The 20,850-nt window shown below is 42.0% G+C and overlaps 2 protein-coding genes across 2 annotated transcripts in view; both read right to left on the reverse strand.

Annotated features, from left to right (window-relative positions):
- Nucleotides 1–969: 969 nt before the first annotated feature.
- LOC147254529 (stonustoxin subunit beta-like) lies at nucleotides 970–5,360 on the reverse strand. Its single transcript, XM_086216171.1, has 4 exons — nucleotides 5,233–5,360; nucleotides 4,529–4,640; nucleotides 2,662–4,131; nucleotides 970–2,228 (listed from the first exon to the last, which is right to left on the reverse strand). Exons 2-4 carry the CDS (start codon nucleotides 4,629–4,631, stop codon nucleotides 1,702–1,704), a joined length of 2,100 nt encoding a protein of 699 aa, XP_086072297.1. The 5' UTR covers nucleotides 4,632–4,640; nucleotides 5,233–5,360; the 3' UTR covers nucleotides 970–1,701.
- A 5,357-nt stretch (nucleotides 5,361–10,717) lies between these two features.
- The window catches only part of phf12b (PHD finger protein 12b), a 10,643-nt gene continuing 510 nt past the window's right edge, over nucleotides 10,718–20,850 (reverse strand). The window contains exons 1-15 of the mRNA XM_086216174.1: nucleotides 20,657–20,850; nucleotides 20,182–20,363; nucleotides 18,649–18,721; nucleotides 18,075–18,531; nucleotides 17,696–17,816; nucleotides 17,474–17,606; nucleotides 17,216–17,380; nucleotides 16,929–17,072; nucleotides 15,857–16,589; nucleotides 13,801–13,905; nucleotides 13,560–13,709; nucleotides 13,365–13,460; nucleotides 12,463–12,545; nucleotides 12,238–12,376; nucleotides 10,718–11,946 (exon numbers count right to left, since the gene is read on the reverse strand). The exon at nucleotides 20,657–20,850 is cut by the window's right edge and continues 510 nt beyond it. Of these exons, the coding sequence (XP_086072300.1) occupies nucleotides 11,498–11,946; nucleotides 12,238–12,376; nucleotides 12,463–12,545; nucleotides 13,365–13,460; nucleotides 13,560–13,709; nucleotides 13,801–13,905; nucleotides 15,857–16,589; nucleotides 16,929–17,072; nucleotides 17,216–17,380; nucleotides 17,474–17,606; nucleotides 17,696–17,816; nucleotides 18,075–18,531; nucleotides 18,649–18,721; nucleotides 20,182–20,363; nucleotides 20,657–20,722 (3,096 nt within the window). The 5' untranslated portion in view covers nucleotides 20,723–20,850 and the 3' untranslated portion in view covers nucleotides 10,718–11,497. The remainder of the gene's footprint in view (nucleotides 11,947–12,237; nucleotides 12,377–12,462; nucleotides 12,546–13,364; nucleotides 13,461–13,559; nucleotides 13,710–13,800; nucleotides 13,906–15,856; nucleotides 16,590–16,928; nucleotides 17,073–17,215; nucleotides 17,381–17,473; nucleotides 17,607–17,695; nucleotides 17,817–18,074; nucleotides 18,532–18,648; nucleotides 18,722–20,181; nucleotides 20,364–20,656) is intronic.

The following is a 20,850-nucleotide window of genomic DNA, read 5'->3' on the forward strand; positions in this document are numbered from 1 at the left end:
TTTTCTCATGACATCGCGGATCTACACTCTCTCGCTCTCTCTCTCTCTCTCTCTTTCTCTCTCTCTCTATATATGAACTACAGGAGACTTTGTGAACAGTAGCAGAAATATGACTGTACATTATGAACTGTATTCCTTATTAAGGCTTTTTGTTTATTTATTTATTTAGTTGAGCTCTCCTCAAAATTTAAGACTGCAACAGCACATTTCTGTGTTCAGTTTACAAGTTTAATAAACAGTCACTTTTCTGTTTACAAAAGACAAATGAAAGCAGAATCCTTCATTTGTCCATCTGTTCAGATAAAAAGAAAAAGAAAAAAAATGTTGCAATCACTTTCTGTTTCCTGATTTTAAAACAAAAAAAGTGGTTGAATCAAAGTGACTGAGATTTTCCATGATACTGTAAGAACAACAATTTCCTAACATTCTATTTTATACATTGATCTGGAATGTTAGCATCAAAACAGGAATCAAAATGCAGTAATGTATGCAAGTTTTGTTTTAATAATCACTGGAAACAACTTTGATGCCTTTCACCATTTAACATGTAGGAATAGGAGCACGTGTTGATTTAATATTACCATTAAGTGTGGCAAGAATCATGTATGTACTAGGTACATTCCTTCCGCAGTCTGTTTCCCAATGGAAACTTAATGACCATATTTTGCTCTCTAGTTGAGTAAAAGGTGATGAGCACTCATGAAATTAAAACCTGCAACTAAGTATTGTCATTATGACCACAGTGGATCTGATCCTCTTTCTTTTTGCCAAACACATACATGAAAATTTGAATTACTGTAAAAATGTTCATCATACAAATAAAAGCCACTCTAAATTGGGACAACTGCAGCTATTATGAGTCCTATTGGCCACAGGAGTTAAAGGCCTGTGCAGTCATGCTTGCAGGTAAAAACAAACAAAAAAACAGAGAGAAAGAACTGTATGGCACTTACAAATATGGGGGGCAGCCATGGCTGAAAGGATTCCAGACTCCTCCAGAAGTCAGTCATACTACCCTTAAGAAAGAGACACTGAACTTACACCTGCCCCTGATGCCTTCACCTGAAGTGTATGAACAGTGTAGTGTAGTTCAGTAGTCTAGAAAAGTTCTACACGAATGTAGAACATTTAGATACATCTTGTTCAGTCCATTAATTCTGTTTTCTCTCATTTGAGACACACTGAACTGTTGATAAACCTGCTTCTGAGCAAAATTATAATTTACTCGTAAGAGTTTAAAGCTATTGAATGTCTCACATTACTTGTAGAAATGGCCAAGATAAAAGCCTAGAAAATGTCACATCTATGATGGTCTGAGTTACACCAACAAGCAGATAACATAAATGGCTGCCTGTCCTGTTTTATGATGTGGAACCTGAAGTAGAAGTGGTCAGTGAGACTTATTTACAGACAGTTCCCACGTACTTAAAAATACATCCTATTGTGAAGTGGGTCACAATAGTTTTCATTTAAAAAAGTGGGTCTTCTTCCAAGTCAATTACATTTTTCCTTAGTTGATGTCACCTTGTGTAAAAGTCTGTGAATGAGCCTTATCCATTAATGAAATGCTCCAGTACACAATTTTTTTTTAAATGCGGAGTGATTTTTTTCATTGAGGTCAGGAGCGAAGAATCATAGTCATCAGGCTGTACCTCCTGTCTGTAAGACTGAATTGAGGGAAGACTAGCGCCTTCGATGCTCTTAATGGAATGGACAGAGTTTAGCAGAGCTGCCTTCACCAACCCAGATTGCTGGGCACAGCGGCTTGGTGAATGTGGTGCTGAAAGTGAAGACGTGTGTCAGTGTGTTGGAGGAGACAGCGTACAAGGACAGAGTGCCATTAATCCAGTCAAGATATACTCCCACTCTGTTGATGCCGGTGGAGGGAATCAAGATTTCCCCGCTTTTAAGATTCGGCATTACACGGAACTCGTGAAAAATGTCAAAACACCAGGACATCTTATTAACACCAAATTCACTGCCCAAGAGGTCTTTCCTATCAATTCCTTTGTAGGTAACAGCCACAGAAATCATACTTCCACCCTTCTCTACCTCCCAGTAGTGACGCCCAGTGAGCTCCTCTCGGCACAAGACCTGAGTAAGTGCATCAAATCTTTCTGGGAGATCAGGATATGACTGCTTCTCTCCAAATGTTGCCTTTTTGTTTCCCTCAGAAAGGATGAGTTGTTTGTTTGCTGTTGCTGGGTCCAGGGAAAGTTCAGTGGCATCTAACAGAAAGACAAAACACACACTTCAGCATCGAGAAAATCATTTCAAAATGTAATCTCCCACACTGTTTATTTGAACATTTTGAGGGGGAAGAAATTAAGCATGTGGTTGACACAAAAGAAGACTTCTTAAGCATTGAAATGTATAGGATGAAGCCCTGAGGTAACTGAAGAAAATGGAGGGGAGGTGGGGTTAGGGAGTTGTGACATGGCATACATTTTTTTTTTTTTTTTACACAATTTAATTATTTTGAGGTCACAGTATATAATTTGTTCTCTTAATTTTATCAATTTGTGACAACGGGATATAAAAATATTCTCAAAATGTAGTTATTTCATATTTTGAACAAGTTACACCTTGTGGCTTCAAAATAAATGTATCTCTGTCACTATAACCACTTCAGAGCTCTCTACTTTTTAAAATCCAACTTACACCAAATTAAGCATCTCCTGTCTGTTATGGTCCTCACAGGTGGGACTTCAGGTTTGGAAAAGTCATCAGTGACCAGGATACCTTCCCTGTAATGGTAGATGCTGGCTCCAGTGTACTTCTCATTGGCTACAGCTGCCACAAGAAACTTGACACTGCTGCTGTCCTTTAGAGCCCTGGCACATGTTTGGAAGAGTTTGGCTTTTTGTCTCATTTTGATGATCACAGCATTTGAAGAGAACCACGGTTCCTTGTCAGTTCTTCTTGAGTCAAGTGAATCTAAGTAATTGGCCATGGCATCAAGGTAGGGGTCCGCAGTTTCCAGGGAGGTAAAAACATAGCAGAAAGCATCATCTACACCTGGAGCGAGAAGCTCTCTATCCAAATCCGACTTTTTGTGAATGATTTTCACGTTTGTGCCCGTCACCAAGTCAACACAGGACCTAATGATGTTGATTTCTCTCTCTTTGTAGTCCAGCCACCTGCTAAGCTCTTCAGCACTGAATGGTGACTTTTTCCTGTCTTCAAACAGTTTTTGTAGTGAGCTCTGGTCTTCTCTGCCTTCACGGATGGAGGGAAGTACCTTTCCCAGAGTCTGTTGGAGTGAGGATTTGTAATAATTACACAGTTTTTGGAAACTGTTCAACGCTTGGCAAATCTCTGGAAAATAGTGCACTGTACTGTCTGCCAAAGAATCGTTGCATCTCATTTCCACCTGCCTGATATCCTCGAGAACATCTTGTGCTTTCCTCCCCAGGTCAACCCTGAGCTCACTCTTCAATTCAATAGCTGTTGGTTCCAAATTACTCAGAGGCATCAGCCATACCTTCAGTGGTGCACCCTTCTCGCCCTTCTCACCCAACAGCTTTGGAAGTTCCATGTAAGTCTTTACTGCCTCTTCAAATGTAGCAGGGTTGCACCCTAGAAGGAGGTCCCCATAGAATTTACATGTGAATGTACTGGTCAGAGCTTTCTCTTCACTGGTGAGCTTGATGTCAACATTCCCCTCAACCTTGAATGATGGAATCTTCTTGATCACAGCTTCCATACTGCGCTGGGTATTCTGAATACTGCTTGCCTCCATCTTCTCACTGTCAAACACAAAGAAAGCAATGGCACCATAAAGGATGCCCGTGACTATATGTGTTGCTAAACCCTTCTGTATAACTTCTCTTTGATGTCGCTCCAACGGTCCCAGAGAATTCACAGTCAGCTGTCTGAAGACGGTGGTTGCTTTGTACTGAAGCGTCACTCTGCTTTGACTCTTGAATTTCTTCTGGTCATTCAGGTACTTGGCAGATCCTCCAACTTCAATTAGCCCACCCAGAAAACTGGTCTTAAGCGATGCTTCAACATCCAGCAAGGAAGACTTGGATTCTATGGAGTCTGATGCTGTAATGTGAAACTCAGTGCTGTGCTGAGGGCTCTCAATTGAGTTCTTCTGTATAGCCGTTCCATCCCACAGTGTGAGACCTGCAGATATTCAACATTACCATGTGTTACTAAAGGAAAATAGAGTGATGAGGACCATGGTTATTTTGAATTAATAATGCAGTCCCCAAAAGTGCTCTCACTTCTATTATACCACTTTCTTTTGTACCTTGATGTTTCAATATAAAAACATTGTTTCACATCCAATTTTATACACAATATCAGTTCTCTTAATACAGGCAAAGAACCTCTTGATGAAACTTCTATTATGTGACTTTTTGACAGAACTTCATTACCCTTCTTTATTTTCAAATCTTAATGGGACTATAAATTACTACTCAACTTCTCAGAAATCAAATATATATGTTGCCCAAAAGTTATTGGAGCTCCTGAAAGTAGATCTGAGCCATTAGCTCTTTACTGTTGCATCAAGTTTTACCTGGGATCAGTTCATTTTTACGAGCGTCATAGAGCATCCCTAAGGTGAAGGGTTGACCCAGTGCAGCCACACACATGATATCTGAAGACCGGCTTGAATACATCGCAACAACCTTTGGAAAATCAGACAACAGAGGGTCATTTGCCAATTAGTGCATGCTCCTAAAATCAAATAATACACACAAGCTGAGTCCGTTCTTGTAATTAGGTTCTTAAAGTAATGGTTTGATAAAATACAAAAAGGAGGGGGAGAGACATTTCCACTGGTGTTGATGAGGAATCTCGTTTATGTTTTTTGGTAGAATCAGTAAACATCCATACATCAATTTTCAACCGCTTATCCTGTTAAGGGTCTCGGGGTGGGAGGCTGGAGCCTATCCCATCAGCCTTCGAGCGTGAGGCGGGGTTCACCCTGAACGGGTCGCCAGTCCATCGCAACACATATAGACAGACAACCATTCACACTCACAGCCACGCCTACGGTCAACTTAGAGTATTCAATAAATCTAGTCTGCATTTGCATGTCTTTGGACTGTGGGAGGACGCCAAGAACTCCACACAGAAAGACCCCGTGCCCGAGCCGGGACTCGAATCCGGAACCTTCCTGCTGTGAGGCGACTGTGCTAACAACTGCCTCATCCGTCAACAACAATCTGAAAAGTCTGCAGTCATCTGACAGCGCGAGGGAGATGTGGTGGACGTTACCTTCTACGCTTGGAGCTGCAGTTGTAGGAAGTAGGGCGGGAGCTCACTGACGCTGTGTTTTAACCGCGGTAAACTCAGCCGTCGATTGACTTCCCGTGGTCGAACTTCACGTCACTAGATTTTTAGTTCCCCTGTATTACAGCACGTACGTGAATTGCAGGTGTCTTCCGACGACATTCAAAATAAAAGTATAGAGCGATAACTCGATACCGTTACTCACAGTGCAATGAGAATTACAGCCAGTCACTGATTGAGTTGAGCTCAGGACCACACTGACTATTTGAATACGTATATTTTTATTATTATCTTTTTATAATAATTCATTATTTACTGTATAGTTTTGGAGAAATTCTGCCAACGTTCAACAATTGCACTTTAACACTTAGAGTTTTAAGGGACTGGAAATCAGAGTTTTTCCTTTAGTTCTGCCAGGCACTATTAATTTGGGTTCAGGACCACGCTGACTATTAGAATACATAAAACCACTCACTTTTGCTGTATAGTTTTGGAGAACACAGCCCTGAAACAGGTGCTATTCAGGATATACTTGTTACATTGCTGATTACAACGTATATATTATGTTATTTCTCTTATGATGACATATTGTGTACAGCACATCACCAACTGAAATGATTCCGTCACAGGGAACACCTCAAAATGAGAAGGACTTCTCACAGCAAGTCTGACTGTGCTGACATAAAGTGGAAGGGAGGTGTTATGGTGCATCCAGTTCAGAGGAATAGCAACAGCTGTGGGGTAATTGTTTTCCTGGTAAGTTGTACAAGCATTTTACAAATTACATATATTGATGAACATACAACCATATCATGGTAAAGAAACCAACTGAAATGATTCAAGCGTTATGTCCACCCATGTCGAGGTTTGAAGTGTTGTGCATTCAGAGACACTACCTGAGCTATGTGTCGTTGTTAAGATGGAAAAGGCAGTGATAGAGGCGTTCCCTGGAAACCCTCATATGTCATTTGGGACCAGGGAAAAAGATATGGCAATTGCACTAAGGCAAATGGCCAAGAAAATCCTCAGTGCTTCAGGTACATAAAAACTATTTTTTTAATATGATAAATGTGTGGGAGTTTGACAACTGTCTAAACATTTACATGTGTTCATTAGTGTTTAACGCAGAGATCTGCTGTGCAATGTGTGCAGCCATGAAACCTCCATGTCCAGCACCTTCCATCACAGACTTGGTAATTTACCTGTTGTGTTTTTCAACATGTTGAACCTTCCATTAAAGTTGTGGAAGAGACACACGGTGTAAAAATACATGTGATAGATGATATAGATACAAGAATTACTTCTAATTCTTGACTTTATATACAGTGTGACTGCTATGATCGGTGATATCACACACGTTGCCTGGCAATGGGTGCAGAACAGGTGAAAAATGTGAGAGAAAGTGCCTGGGATTGTGTTCTTTGTAAATAGTATCGTTATTAAAAAACTTTTGTGAAAAACAAACACGTTTGGGGACAATTTTTTTTTCCAAAATGTTTGATGAAAATTATCAACTTTCAAAATTTCAGAAGACTGTTTTACGAATGACAGCATTATAAGTGACTGGCTGAACTTGTGCAAAAAAAAAAAAAAAAAAAAGATTTTCTGCCCTTTAAAGTCCAGATGTGACAAGGTTGAAGTCCAATAGTGGAACTTTGACATGGTAATTTCTACAAAGCTGTCCAGTAAAAGGCAGCACAGTGGTGCAGTGGTGAGCACTGTCGCCTCACAGCAAGAAGGTTTCGGGTTTGAGTCCCGGTTTGGGCACGGAATCTTTCTGTGTGGAGTCTGCATGTTCTCCCTGTTCCTGTGTGGGTTCTCTCTGGGTACTCCAGCTTCCTCCCACAGTCCAAAGACATGCAAATGGAGACTAGGCTAATTGGATACTCTAAATCAGTGGTCCCCAAACTACAGCCCACGGGCCGGACACGGCCCTCCTCCACATTTGGTCCGGACCCCTGAACAATACCAGAGATGCATTTTGATTTTTTTTCATATATGTGTATTTGTATTTGATAATAAAGTTTGGCTTTTGCAATAAAATGTTCCTTAGCTATGAACTATTTGCATTATCGACTATTAGTTAGTAACTATTTCATACTATTTCATAGAATGTGACATTCTATTCCACCCTTCTGCAGTCTGTGCCCCTATCTGGCAACCCCCTGAAAAAAAAATCCTAGACCCGAACCCAGAGAGGGTTATTTGGTAGTGTTATTATATATTTCCTGACTTTTTTTCTGTGAAGAACCCAGAGAGGGTAATTTGATTATTACTGATTTCATAAATAGTGTTATTTATTTCCTGGCTGACTCTAAATTGACCGTAGGTATGAATGTGAGTGTGAATGGTTGTTCGTCTCTCTATGTTGGCCCTGCGATGGACTGGCGACCTGTCCAGGGTGTACCCCGCCTCTCGCCCGTTGACGCTGGGATAGGCTCCAGCCCCCCCGCTGCCCTTAATGTGTAGGAATAAGCGGAAGATGACGATGGATGGATGGATGGATTTCCTGGCTGTTGTCTGTGAAGAACCCTGAGAGGGTTATTTGGTTGTGTGGCCTTCTGGAAAACAATACATTTTTACGTTTAGGCACCCCTGCAATCGTCACACTTTTTCTGTTACAAACTGACCCCGGCCCCCCATCAGAGAAGGGAAAAGTTATGTGGCCCTCACAGGAAAAAGTTTGGGGACCCCTGCTCTAAAGTGACTGTAGGTGTGACTGTGAGTGTGAATGGTTGTCTGTCTATATGTGTTGGCCCTGCGATGGACTGGCGACCTGTCCAGGCTGAGCCCTGCATCACACCCCAAGACTGCTCGGATAGGCTCCAGCCCCCCCGCAACCCTTAACGGGATAAGCGGTAGAAAATGGATGGATGGATGGATGGATGGATGGATAGATGGATAGATGTACAGTAAAAGTGAATGGTTTTATGTATTCTAATAGTCAGCATGGTGTCACAACCTGGTTCAAGGATCTGACAAAAGAAGAGAGCGCAATAGGACACAAATAGCTCAGCAGCAATAATTTATTGCCAGTCGCTTACAGGAGTTCATAACTCAAACCAAAATTACACTCTCTGGACAAAATCAAATTAAGGACACAGGGATGCGTATCAAACTAAACTAGGGAGCTTCTGAAAAGGAGTTCAGCTCCCACCCCAGGTGAGCTGCTTCACACTGACAGAGCTTCCTGCCAAGTTCCTGGAAGAGAGGAGGAGAAACAACCAGGACTCACACAGAGCAGGGGAGAAGTCATCACAGTGGTCCTGGTTTTATGTATCTTAATAGTCAGCGTGGTCCTGAACCCAAACCAATAACCCTGGCAGAACTAATGGAAAAACTCTGATTTTCAGTCCCTCAAAATCCAGACGTGACAATTTGAAAGTGCAACTGTTGGGCTTTGACGTGACAATTTCTCCAAAACTATACAGTAAATAAGACATTTAATATAAAAAAATAATAATGTATTTATTCAAATAGTCAACGTGGTACTGAACTCAACTCCATCAGTGACTGGCTGTAATTCTCATTGCACTGTGCATAACGGTATCGCGTTATCGCTCTACTTTTATTTTGAAGGTCGTTGGTAGACACTTGCCATTTCCGTAAATGTCATAATACAAGAGAACTAAAAATCTACTGAGGCTGGGTTGACCGCGGTCGTTTCGTAGCGTGAAGAACGCCTGTTTGTTCTGACCTCGTGACCAGAGGACCGCGGAAAGCGGAGGAACAGGTTGTCGACTGCCCGTCCACTCAGAAGTTGGAAATTGTTCATCTTATATCCTATGCGGACTTTCTATTGGATGAAATTAAAACAAACACGATAAAACTTGTCTTTTCATTGGCTGGCAAAAACGAAAGTAACAAAGACAAAAGAAGAGTGTAAGAGAAGGGACTGGACGTAAAAATAATATATTGTAAAGTTATATCATAATGTTATGTTGTATCATATAGATGTTTTTTTGAAGTTAACTCAATTGTTTTATTAGAAAAGACTCAGTCTCACCTGCCCTGAAGAGTGCTCCTCTGAGCAATGTGGGACTGCTAATCTCACAACAGTTGTAGGGTCTGAGCAATTCTAGTTTATTGAACCAATTCAGCAGGGAAATATTAAAACATCCTCAGTCATAGTGTGAATTCTGTTAAATATCATCAGTAGTTCTTGTTAGTGTCCTTGTTAACACATATCAGCCTTGTCATACAGCACAGTGTTTTAAAAAAGGGTTCCAAAAGTGTTTGCTCTGACCTGATGAAGTAGAAGTTTCTTGTCCTCCAAGTGGAGCTTCCAGCATGATAAACAGAACTGCTTCACATTATCTCTGATCTCCCCCACCAAACTTGCGCAGTACATAGCATTATTCCCCTTCATTCTGCTGAACTTCGGCCTAAACTCAGATTTGCTATGGTCCTCAGACTGAAGGGTCTGTGTTTCAGCACTCTGACAGCTTGAATTTCCCTTGAGGTTTTTATTTATAGGACATAAATATTTTTCAAATGTATTAACATGAAAAGACATGGAAGGTATCCACATCTTATATTCCAGACATACCAGCTGCTTGCTGCTGAGACATCGATATGTGACCTTCTGTGATCCATCGGAGGGAGCTTGAGAAAATCAACCACATGAAAGGCAAAATTCACTCACCTTTAGCTTAATATGTCACTTTAAAAGATGTTTTGGGGCATCCCCTTAAACAGCCACGGTCACTGACTTTCACATCTTCCTGGTTCTAAAGTGACATCAAAGTGTGGGATATAACTATTCCTATTTTCTTTTAAATTTATTTTTTGTTTACTTGGATATCTTGGGGACTTCATTCAAAGCTGAAATACCACAGATTTAATTAATTGGACTCCTGAAAAAAAATCAGCCCTACACCGATCTTCCTGGGGGATGGATGCTGTTCAAGTCATTTTCTGCTACATGAGTAAAGACAAAAGATAGAAGGGATATTCATGTAGCCAGTGGTGTGTTGGTTGGTCACCCTTATCCTTCTACAGTGCCTGAGGTAAATGTCTATATTTAAATGCTCACTACTCTTGGAGAAACATTGTTATAAACCAGTCAGTCTCAAGTTAGTTGCAAATCAAACCTGTGAAAGTGACGTTTTCCTTACACCGTTTAAAACATCTCCGGCTGTGAACCATGTTTTGTTGCTCATCTACTCTTCAGATTAATATTGCCCACAATTACAGAAAACAGATAAGGAACAATTTGTCCACATTTTCACTATAATCATGAGTCATGCAGTGATCCATTTTTTCAGTTCTGACCCCCAATGCACATCTGCTGTTACCAGTACTAGTCTGTTTACTTAAAACTTATTAGTCAGCATGTTGACAGGCTTGGTGTTGGCACAATACTAACATGAACACGTTATGATTCATTTTTGTCTCATGCAATTTCCTCATATGTTAAAGCTAACATGAATTCACTCAAATGTTGAATGAGCTGCGATTTGCAGTACTGTGTAGAAAATCACCACAGAGTCAAATACAGGTCCAGGGAATTTGTACTTAGAAAATCTTTCTGTATTTACAGGTTTGCAGAGACAAGCAGGTACAGACAAAGAGTGCTTATATACAGAGCAGCACAAGATGTTAAAAGAGTGCTAAAACAACAGGCTATTTACAGATGGACTACAGCGGAAAGTACAGACTAAGAACAAGTTTTATCACAAAACTTCTGGTACTCTACACAGTATCACAAATTCCATAATCTGTACAGTTAAAAACCAAAAAATGGTAAATCTACATGAAATCCAATGTTTCTCCAATTGAGAGGCACTGAATTATATATATTTACAGGTATATACATATAGTGTATAAGCATAATGTATGTCGTCATACAAATATAGCTACCTGTGGTGCAAAAGCAGCAAAAGAAATGAGAATGTATGGAATTCAATACTACAAAATAAAAGGTTTGTGCTAAATGGGCTGACTGACAAAGTAATGATACACCATACATAATTAATATACTGGCAAAAAGAAAAACTGAGCGTATACTAATAATTGTTTGCTCAAAGTCCTAACGATGGTACGCAAACAGAAGGTCGATGTCAGTCATTCAAAAACAGAAGAGATTGTCAATAATACTTCAAGTTCATGCAAAGATATAAACCATTAAAAGTGGAAAAAAAAACAAAAAAAACTTTTCCCTGTTGACCAGCTAGCTGTGCAGCTTTCCCTTCATTTTGTCTCGGAAGGTGCAAAACTAAAGGAGGGCGGGTGGAACTTCCTGTGTGGGTTACGGAACAGAGTGGGAGTGCAGTCCGGGCACTTGGTGGGAGGGGACAGCCTCAGTGTCAGCCTCGTCCTGGCTGGAGGGGCTGCTGGCCGTGGCAGTGTCGGGAGTTGGTGGTGGCATGGTGGTGGGGGCGGTGCTGTTACTATTACTGCTGCTGGTGCAACCGGCAGTAGGTGTGCTGCTCTGCTCCTCTTTGGGCTGCTTACTAGCGAACTCAGCTATGCTGAAGACGAACTGGAGGCAGCCCAGTTTTATGTAGCTGCCATGGTGAAGCAGCGCTGTGCCCTCCCAGCCTGCCCCACTGCCTCCAATCAAGCTGGAGCTGCTCGCCTTGCAGCTGCACGACACCTCAGGACCACCCTGAGGCTGGCTGCTCATCACTCCACCAGCTGGCAACAAACCCAGCACAGAGCCGGAACCCTCATCCTCTTCGCGCTTCTTACTGCGGCCTGCAGACAGTAGACAAAATATACAAATATTCGTTAACTCGTGACGACTATCCTTCACCAGAATGAGCAAACAATTGGTGGGCTCAATCCCTTGGTGACAAATAAACTGAGTCTGAGTCTAAATGTCGATTTAACCTATATGCCATTAAAAAAGATGAGAGCTGGTTGTAAGGAATGCTGGAAAAACAGGCTGTTTGTGTGTTTTTGATCAGAACACTGGTGTGACACCAGCATCTGCCTGGCTCAATTTTCTCACGACTCTGAAGGATGCTAACAGTGCTTTGAACTCACGGATGATGCCTTGGACTTTGGCCACAAGTCCACTGGGGGGAGACGGTGAGGCCTTCTCAGAGAAATCACAGGAGTACAGGACGTTGTCCACTGTGGTGCCGTGCTCGCTGTAGTTGAGTAGCTCATAATGCTTGGTGTTCTACACAGAACCAAACCACATGATTACCAACAGTAAAAGCTATGACTTGGGAGGCTGGACCAGTGCAGCTCTTTGAAGGGCCTTACCTCATCATAGAATATACAAGCATGTTTCCCCGAAATGTAGTTGCAATGACCATAGTTTGTAAGGCACACATCCATGTCAGCACCTTGAAAAAACAACATGCAAACTTTGGAAACATTTGTAATAAATGCAATTTGACATTGTTACATGTTTCGCCATAGCAGTCATTATTCTGGCTTCATTTCTCATGAAGATTAAGGTGGCCATTTCTTACAATGGCCACCTTAATAATGAAGTGTGTCTAATTAGAACTGTAAAATGTACGAACTGTTGCACCTTCAATTCAATATTTTGTCCAGGTTTGTCATATTCAATGAGCAATACATTTGGTCTCTACTTGGTCTTTCAGAACAAACGCCAACATACTTTTTCAATATATAATATTGAGAAATATTCTTAAAAAACGTTTTATTGCTCAAACTCATATTTTCCATTCCAAGTCAGTTTCCATTTGATATGGAGTTTAAAGAATGTAGTCACAGATAACAAAACATCCGAACAAAAATGCATTATGTAATAGAAATATTAATCAAGCTTTTGCAAGTGACATCTATCAAACATAGCAAAGGGATATTTGGTGAAGAATGTCACATACAGTGTTAAGTTATATCACAGAAATTAAGCAGCACAATGGTCCAGTCCCATTTCTGACTATCTGCTACACATTGTAACACATGCACTCAGTGTGCCTGGGTGACACGTTGACATCCGAAACTGTAGATTCACTATTTGGTTTAACATAAAGCAGGTGAACAACAAGTTACGCATAAAATCTTAATAATTTTCATGCTCTCCAGATGCTCTTATGTCACTTGTCATATAACCTGATCCTTTTCTGTCTGCCAGAGTTTGGACTTTGGTAAGTTAATACGTTTGCTTCGTGTGAATGTGCTTTACGTCTTACCAGATCCTATGTATAATGTCCTGTAACACATGTTGACAGCCGCTCCTTTTCCTGTAAGCGGGTAGAACACAGCTCGGGCCTGTAACTTCTTCTGACCTGTGAAGAGAGGGCACAGGCTTGACAGTTTTACAAAACTCAAAATTTAGGAAAAAAAAATCGAAGAGAAAATCCATCATGAATCGCGCAGTTACTTACAGTCAGGGCGGGGTGAGGGGGTTTTGGGGACAGTGCTGGCACTTGGAGGAGGAGGAGGAGTGATGGGTGCTTTGCGGGGGAAGAGCTGCTGAATCCTCTGCCAAGCCAGCAGCTTGATCATCTCTGCATCTAGTTTGTCCATCTCGATCCCTACACACACACACACACACACACCTCTTACTTAACATGTCTTACATAATACTTCTGAGGTGTGACATATCACTTCTGTTTGAAAACTTACCACCATCATCATCCATGCGATCTTTCAGGCAATTGGACAAGTTAGTAATGGAGGAGAGAGAGCTGGGAAGCGGTGAATCCATCAGTCCAGGACGAGCCTTTATATCTGTTGGGCAGACACACTGGTCAGTGATGTGATATATATATATATATGTAGTGTGTATACACATACACACACAGCGAGAGATCACTCAATTTTTAATATACAATGATATTTGAAATTTTGATAAACATTTAGCCTTTAAAAATATCACACCTACTTTGATTTATATCTTATATTGCAGTAGAAGTAGCATTTACGAACACTACACTGGTTTGACATAGGTCTACTGGGGAAATTAAAAAAAAAATCACATTGTTTTTTTTTTTGTTTTTCTTGGCCAATGCTAAAGTCATTAACTATGAAGTGAAGACAACGCCACTGTAACAACTTTAGAAATGCTGCAGAAGACACACACATAGAGATGGGTCCATGTCTAGATCGTCTGGAGCATGACCTTAAACCTGGCTGACTAAGTATTTGTTCTTGCAAATCAAAAACACAGTGCTCCTAGGCCTCATGGTTAAAAATTCAAATTGTATTGTTTATATAATAAGGGACATGACTAAATTGATTAAAACCAAATACTAGTATCTGCCTGGGTCTAATTTCATGTTGAGTGGAAGCAGCAACGTTGAGGGAGAGGCAGAAAGTTCATAATTGTTTTTTGAAAAAATTTTGGTTTCAAGCAAATTACAACAAATTTTCTGATTGAAAGCGCGGGTTTCTTCTCTCCCCTCCAAATTCTCAATAAAAGCTGTCCTCAGTGACATGTTTCAGTTTCTGTTGTAAAACAATAAGTATAAAATAGAAAATGAAACTGCAGATATAGACTTCATATTGACTTCTATCTTTAGCACAAGTAGCTGCTCTGAGCTGCTCAAAACTCAAAGTTCATAACCATGACATCATTCGCAAACATAAACAAACATGTAATTTAAGACAACAGCTATGATTTCTGAACGTGTCACTGGTAAAACGATCCCTCAGGGAGAATGTTCAAAGGAATGGAACTTTCCAATGTGCCACACATTCATGATCATCAGCTGAAGGGAAAGTTCTGGGAACCGTCATCGGTGAACATTCACTTAAGAAAGTTGTCAGAATTGGCAGCAGTGTTATCAATGACTGCAGATGGACTGCTAAATTGCAGCGTAAGGGCAAATCAGGAGTAGGCATATGCAGCCGCATGCATTTGTCATCCTTGTATATAGAATGAAAGAAGCTTTTCTTGGTATGTCTATTTATCTGGAACTATATGTCTGACACAATCAAAACAGCGACAGAAGTGTGTAGAACTGTATCACGTACATCAACACTCTACATTTTTAAGCTCATTCATAAAAAGTATGATGGCAAACAACTGGTTGATGTTTATGGTGAAATGAATAAATAAAATCTAACTAAAAGTAAGAAGTACACAATTAAAAAAAAAAAAAAAGATAGACCATACTGGTCTATCATAATTCATACAATTTATCAAGCTATTGTCGCATCGAATTTACATGCACCTTTTCAGGCCAACCACTGCCCAGGTCACCACTTTTCTATAGGACACACCTGCCAGTTGGAGACAGACTACCACAGGGAGACTTTTTCACTTGCTGCTTTGTGACCCCTGACACCTAAAGGTAAAACTTAATAAACCGGTCTAACTTTCAGCTTAGTACCCAAACAATATGGACATTGGACTATAGAATATAACCTCCCTTCCTAAACACAATGTGCCGGAGTGGACCCTAATATGTTCTGAAATATTTTCTGCGTAGAGGATAAAAGGGGCTGTGAACATAAATTAACAGTAACACAAACAATGGAGGGCAAAAAGTCTTATTCCCCCCCTATTCTGATAGATACATCAGGGGGTTTAGATTCTGAAAACTTGTGGACATGTCTGTCAATCATATGAGCCCACCCACCCCCCACACACACACATACTAATGAGCAAATACTTAGTGCATTGTATAAAGCAGCCTGGAAAAGACAGCTACAGTCTGAAGAGACAGAAAGCATGTACCTGGAGTTGGGGATGATGATCCCAGCTTGTTTAAGTTGTGCAGCATCTTGCCTTTCGGTGGGGTGTCTGAGGGGGCACTGCTGGTGATGTTGTAGGAGGGCTTTTCATTGCTGCTCATGCAATCACCCTGGAGCTCTGTCTCACTCCTGTCTTTCTGCTGGCTGCTATGGGGCCATATCGTCGGAGCAGGGGGGCAATGTTTCTGAGTGCAGGCATCTGCAGTGGTCTCCGGCTCCTTTTTAACCATTTCTGCTCCTATGTGGTTGACCATGCCAGCGGTAGCAGCTGAGTCTGAGGTGTGTGTGGGGGGCTTCAGTCTGTGCTGCACCTGTGTCTGCCTGCAAGGCTCTGAGGCACTCTTACAGTCTACAGGTCCATTTGCTTTGGGAGGTTGACACTCCTCAACTAGAGGTCCATTGGGTTTCCTGCAGCTCTGGCAGGGTGTCATGCTGCATTTACAAGAATCCAGCTCTGCTGGGGTGTCTCTTGATGTGGAGGCCCCCTGGGGGTCATTAGGTGCACTACAGGATTTAGAGCAGGGGACAGGAGAAGAAGTCCTTTCAAAAGAGGCCTGAGTTTTGTCATCCTCTGATGTACAAGGATTTGCACTGGTTTTCTTCTCACAGTCCCATTCTCCTGATGGTGTTACTGACGATGGGATGGATAACTCCCTTTGCTTGTTGGAGAGGTGTCGCATGATGCTGCACTGGAGGGCAATAACATCCTGAAGCCACTGTGAGACACAGAAGGAAAATGTTTTAACACAAGCAAATACCAGGGTTTTACCAGTTTCTCTAATCTAGCAGGGACCTTTCTTTTTGTAATACTATGATATGCTTTAGCCCAGGGGGACTGATGAGACTTAAAGTGATACAACTTAGCTCTGGAGTGTACAGAATACTGGATTTGTGGAGTAAATAAGATTCAAGATTTTCTCCACAAAGTTTATTTTTATTTCAAAAATGACCTATACTGGACCTATAAGAGAGATTGTCAGACCCATCTATAACTTGCCAAAATTTGATGATTTGGTATCAACTGTCTGGGAAGCAAGGGTGGTTTTGCCTCCTACCTCCTGCTGCTCAGCCTCTGTGGTGAGGTGCTTTGAGGGGTGGTGTTCAGGGACACCACTGCAAACAAGCTCCAACTGACGCACCCCTGCAGGATGTAGCGTGGGGGGAGGATTCCTGTACTGCGACTTGATGGCATCTGGCACCTGAATCCAAACAGTGATTGTTAGAGAAGATGTCAGGCTCTCTGAACAGATCAACACATGAATTAACGCAGTTGTAATTTGATGTTGTATTGCTACATGCTGTTGATATTATGTTAGCATTGTACACTGAGCAGATGGTCTACCTTGATGGTTTTCTTGTTGTGCTGGTGAGAGATGCGCCAGTTGGGTGTATACTGACGATGGACTCTACGCAGGAAGTCCAACTTGACGGCATGTTGAGACATTCTGTCCTGGAACTGGTCAAAGAGCTGACAGCGCCTGGACAGGCTCAGGCTCCTCTGATTCAGCTGTGCAAAAGATGAAAAATATGATAAGGAAATCTAATCACTGCCTGTTAAACTTGCAAATTACAACTTAATTAATAGCTCTCAGCCTTGTACCACTAAGTGCTCGACATGATTTGGACACATCCATTTTCCAGCAGGTAAAGCTGTAAGTGGAGGATCCAGACAGTCCATGTGGAACAGAAGGGGACAATAGTCACACTGGATCAATGGAGCCAACCTGCAACTCCTAGGAGACCCATGAATGTCAGTCAGTATAAGGCAGAAAAATTTTCAGGTTTGTGAGAACATCTGCGCAAATAATATAAGAATATGAACCTGTTGCATGAAAAGCAGACTTTGACTGGGAGAGGAACCAGGCCATTGGGATCCAGTTCATGCTGAGGCCGTCTGAATGGCTTCCCTAGTAATTCCTCTTTTCTTCTTCTTTTACTGCTGCCTGGATGTGCAAACAAGAAGGACATGTTTGAGAAAATATCCAACTTCTTTAAGTACATACTGTCCAGGAACAAAACTGACACATTGCAGGATTCATACTGTGAGCAGTGTTAAGTATTTTACCCTGCAGGGAAATTTAACTTGGGTCTTTAATCACATGCATATATGTCCTTAAGTAATTTTGAGAAGCTTTTTTAAATGAAACACTATTTTAATACTAGGTTACATAGCCCTCGGGTGCCCGATATCATAGACTGACCTGGCAGTGCAGTGGTACAGGTGAGTTCACTAGGCAGCTGGAACTGTGTAGGGTTTCTCTCCATAGCAGCTGCTATGAGCAGCTGAAATGGCCTCTTTAGGAGGCGTGGTGTTGGGGCAGATAGAGCTGTGCCCTCCAGCTCTGCACTCTGAACATCGTCCTCCGGTTCAACCGCCTCCTCCTCGCCATCATTCTGCTCCTCTGAGGGGGTTGGTGTTGATGAAGTGTTGGAAGTAGGTGTGCCTGGTCTGCTGCTTGGCCTGCTGCTGGTCCTGCGGTCCAAAAGGCGTACCTGAGCCACTCGTAGACCAGGCCCAGCTGCTCCAGCACCTGGAGGCAGACCGTCCAGCCGCAGTGGGCCAGCATTGAGCTCCAGCTCCACGGCTGGGGATGCAGAGCGCTTAGAAGAGGACCTTTCTGGTAAACCATTAGTCTGCTCTGACTTTTGCTCTCGCTTCTGAAAAAAAAGTATACATTTGTCAGGCCTAACAGACAACACGTCACGTTTCAACAACGGTAGGACCACAAGTTTCCTGGAAGACTGAGGGTATCACAGCAAACAACTGCCTATCACCTTTTTTCGAACATTGCAGCGATGGCACATCCATTCTCCTGGTGGAAGCATTTCTTCACTTAGAGGTGGGTTGCTGTGGTTAAAGCAGAGTCATCAGTGAGTAGGTTGATAAGTATTTTCCTACTGGTTCAAACTATATTCCTAAACTTAACATCAAACACTGACTTGTGTACCACATCTAATAATTTAAATCACATTCAAAAACATCACAATAAAACCTTTTGAAATGAGCTCAGCGTGCACCATGTCTCCATCTATTGGACTGATTAGTGCATTACATCACCAGCGAGGTGCAAAAATATGTACTTCATTTCATATAACATCTATGTGGAAAGATTCTAAATACCTTTTCCAACTGCCAACAGCAACAGCGACTTGACATTTTACACTACTGACCTTAAAGTAAAGCATGATCAGACCGACAAAGCATATACAATGCTGTGACCATGAGCCATTCACTGGGCAGAGCAACAATACCACTATAGAGGGAGAGTTTAAGATATTTAAGATGATCTGGACAGTACTGGGGTTAAGGTTATACGGGCTCAGATCTCACACTCACAAGAACAGATGCTAAGTTCCACGATGCCTTTCTACACAAATATAATCCTGCAGCAACTTTCTCTCCAACACGTAGCGATATAAGAGAACCAGACTTGTGGACAGTTACTGTCTTGACCATATATGGAGAAAACGCTTGATCGTTTCTACCTTACAGTCTCATCTCAACTCTTCCAAACGTCTGCTATAATCATGGAAGCAGATGTTTCACGGAGACTCATACACAGCGGCACCACAGAAATGCTGAAAGAGGAAACACCTCGAGCATGTCCAACAAAAAAGACAAGGCTCGATTTGGATGTTTAATATATGTGTTCTTTCGTCCTTCATATTTGCGAACAATTTCCTCACAAATAACATGTAAAAGGTTAGTAAGATGGCGGTGGAAAGGAAAAAAGAGCAGGGAGGTCGCCATATTGTAAACAGAGGCAGTCTCGACTCCATTTTTAGCAGCAGCGGCTCCTCAGGCTGCAGCCGCGGCAGGAGAGGAGGACCGATTGCAAGCCAACTAACACTCTCACTCGCACGGATGCACTTGCACGTTGCTGTTAGGCCTGTATATATCCTTGGTGCAAACTGACTGACATTAATTAATTGAATTAATTTCTACAACAAGAAGCGGACGGCTAACATCCACGCATACACCTCGGCTCATTGTAAAACAGTCGGCGTGAATGTTTGGGGAAGCCCCACTGTTTAAAACTGAAATTACCGCGGCTTTGTGTAGAACGTGTCCTAAGAATGAATGGTAAAAAACTGTAAATGTATATGTTACGCTCGTTCACTGTGGCAGTCTGAAATTGGCAGATTATCGGCGTCAACGTTTTTGGTTGAATAACCATCCCCGACGTTAGCATTCAGCAGCTAACGCGGACTAAAAAGTGCCATTCTCTGGTATTTGTACAACACACGCATGCTTTGAAGCATAACAACAGTTGCCCCCGTTCACTTTTATCAAGGGAACTAACTCACCAGCATTGGAGGTGGAAGGCTGCGGGACAGTGGTCACAGCACAGCAAGTCTCCACCCTCCCGGCAGCTATCGCAGGTGTCGTGGTTGGTGGCCCTGCCGCTCCTCCGGACGTCTCTCACCAACTTCCGACTCCTCTTCTCTACCTCGTCAGTTTTCGGGGGCGCCAAGAGTGTCTGAATTTGCTGAAAACAGTGTTTAAAGTAATAAATCATGACTGTCTAATCTAATTCATTGCTCGCTGTGTTGAGGAATATACATCTCGGTCCCCAGACGTCCCGTTCCACGCTAGGCTTGGGGAAGGCGCTAGGTTAACTTGTGGCCTCTTATCAACATGAACTGAAAAGTTAATGAGACTAGAAATGCTTGCCAATAGTCTGCGATACTCTTAACATAACGGTAAATCACGTAATTAAGTTTATAAACACTGCCATTATTGGAATATTACTATTAAGGCCCTTGGGCCGAGCAACCTTACCTCCATTAAACCCCCAGAGGTATCCAAATCGTACACAATCGTCGGGGTCTCCATTTTGTCCCACATTCATCCAGAGCAGACGTTGCACAGGGAGTTGGAGATACAGATGCCTATCACGGACTTAACAGTCCAATTAAATCCCACAATAAATGTCCTTTTCCAAAGGTTTTGGTCACCGGATGGCTGGCCAAGTG

This window comes from Aulostomus chinensis, chromosome 10 (assembly GCF_037954235.1).
Source record: "Aulostomus chinensis isolate RoL2024-O1b breed Wild chromosome 10, RoL_Achi_v1.0, whole genome shotgun sequence".
Lineage (NCBI taxonomy): Eukaryota > Metazoa > Chordata > Actinopteri > Syngnathiformes > Aulostomidae > Aulostomus > Aulostomus chinensis.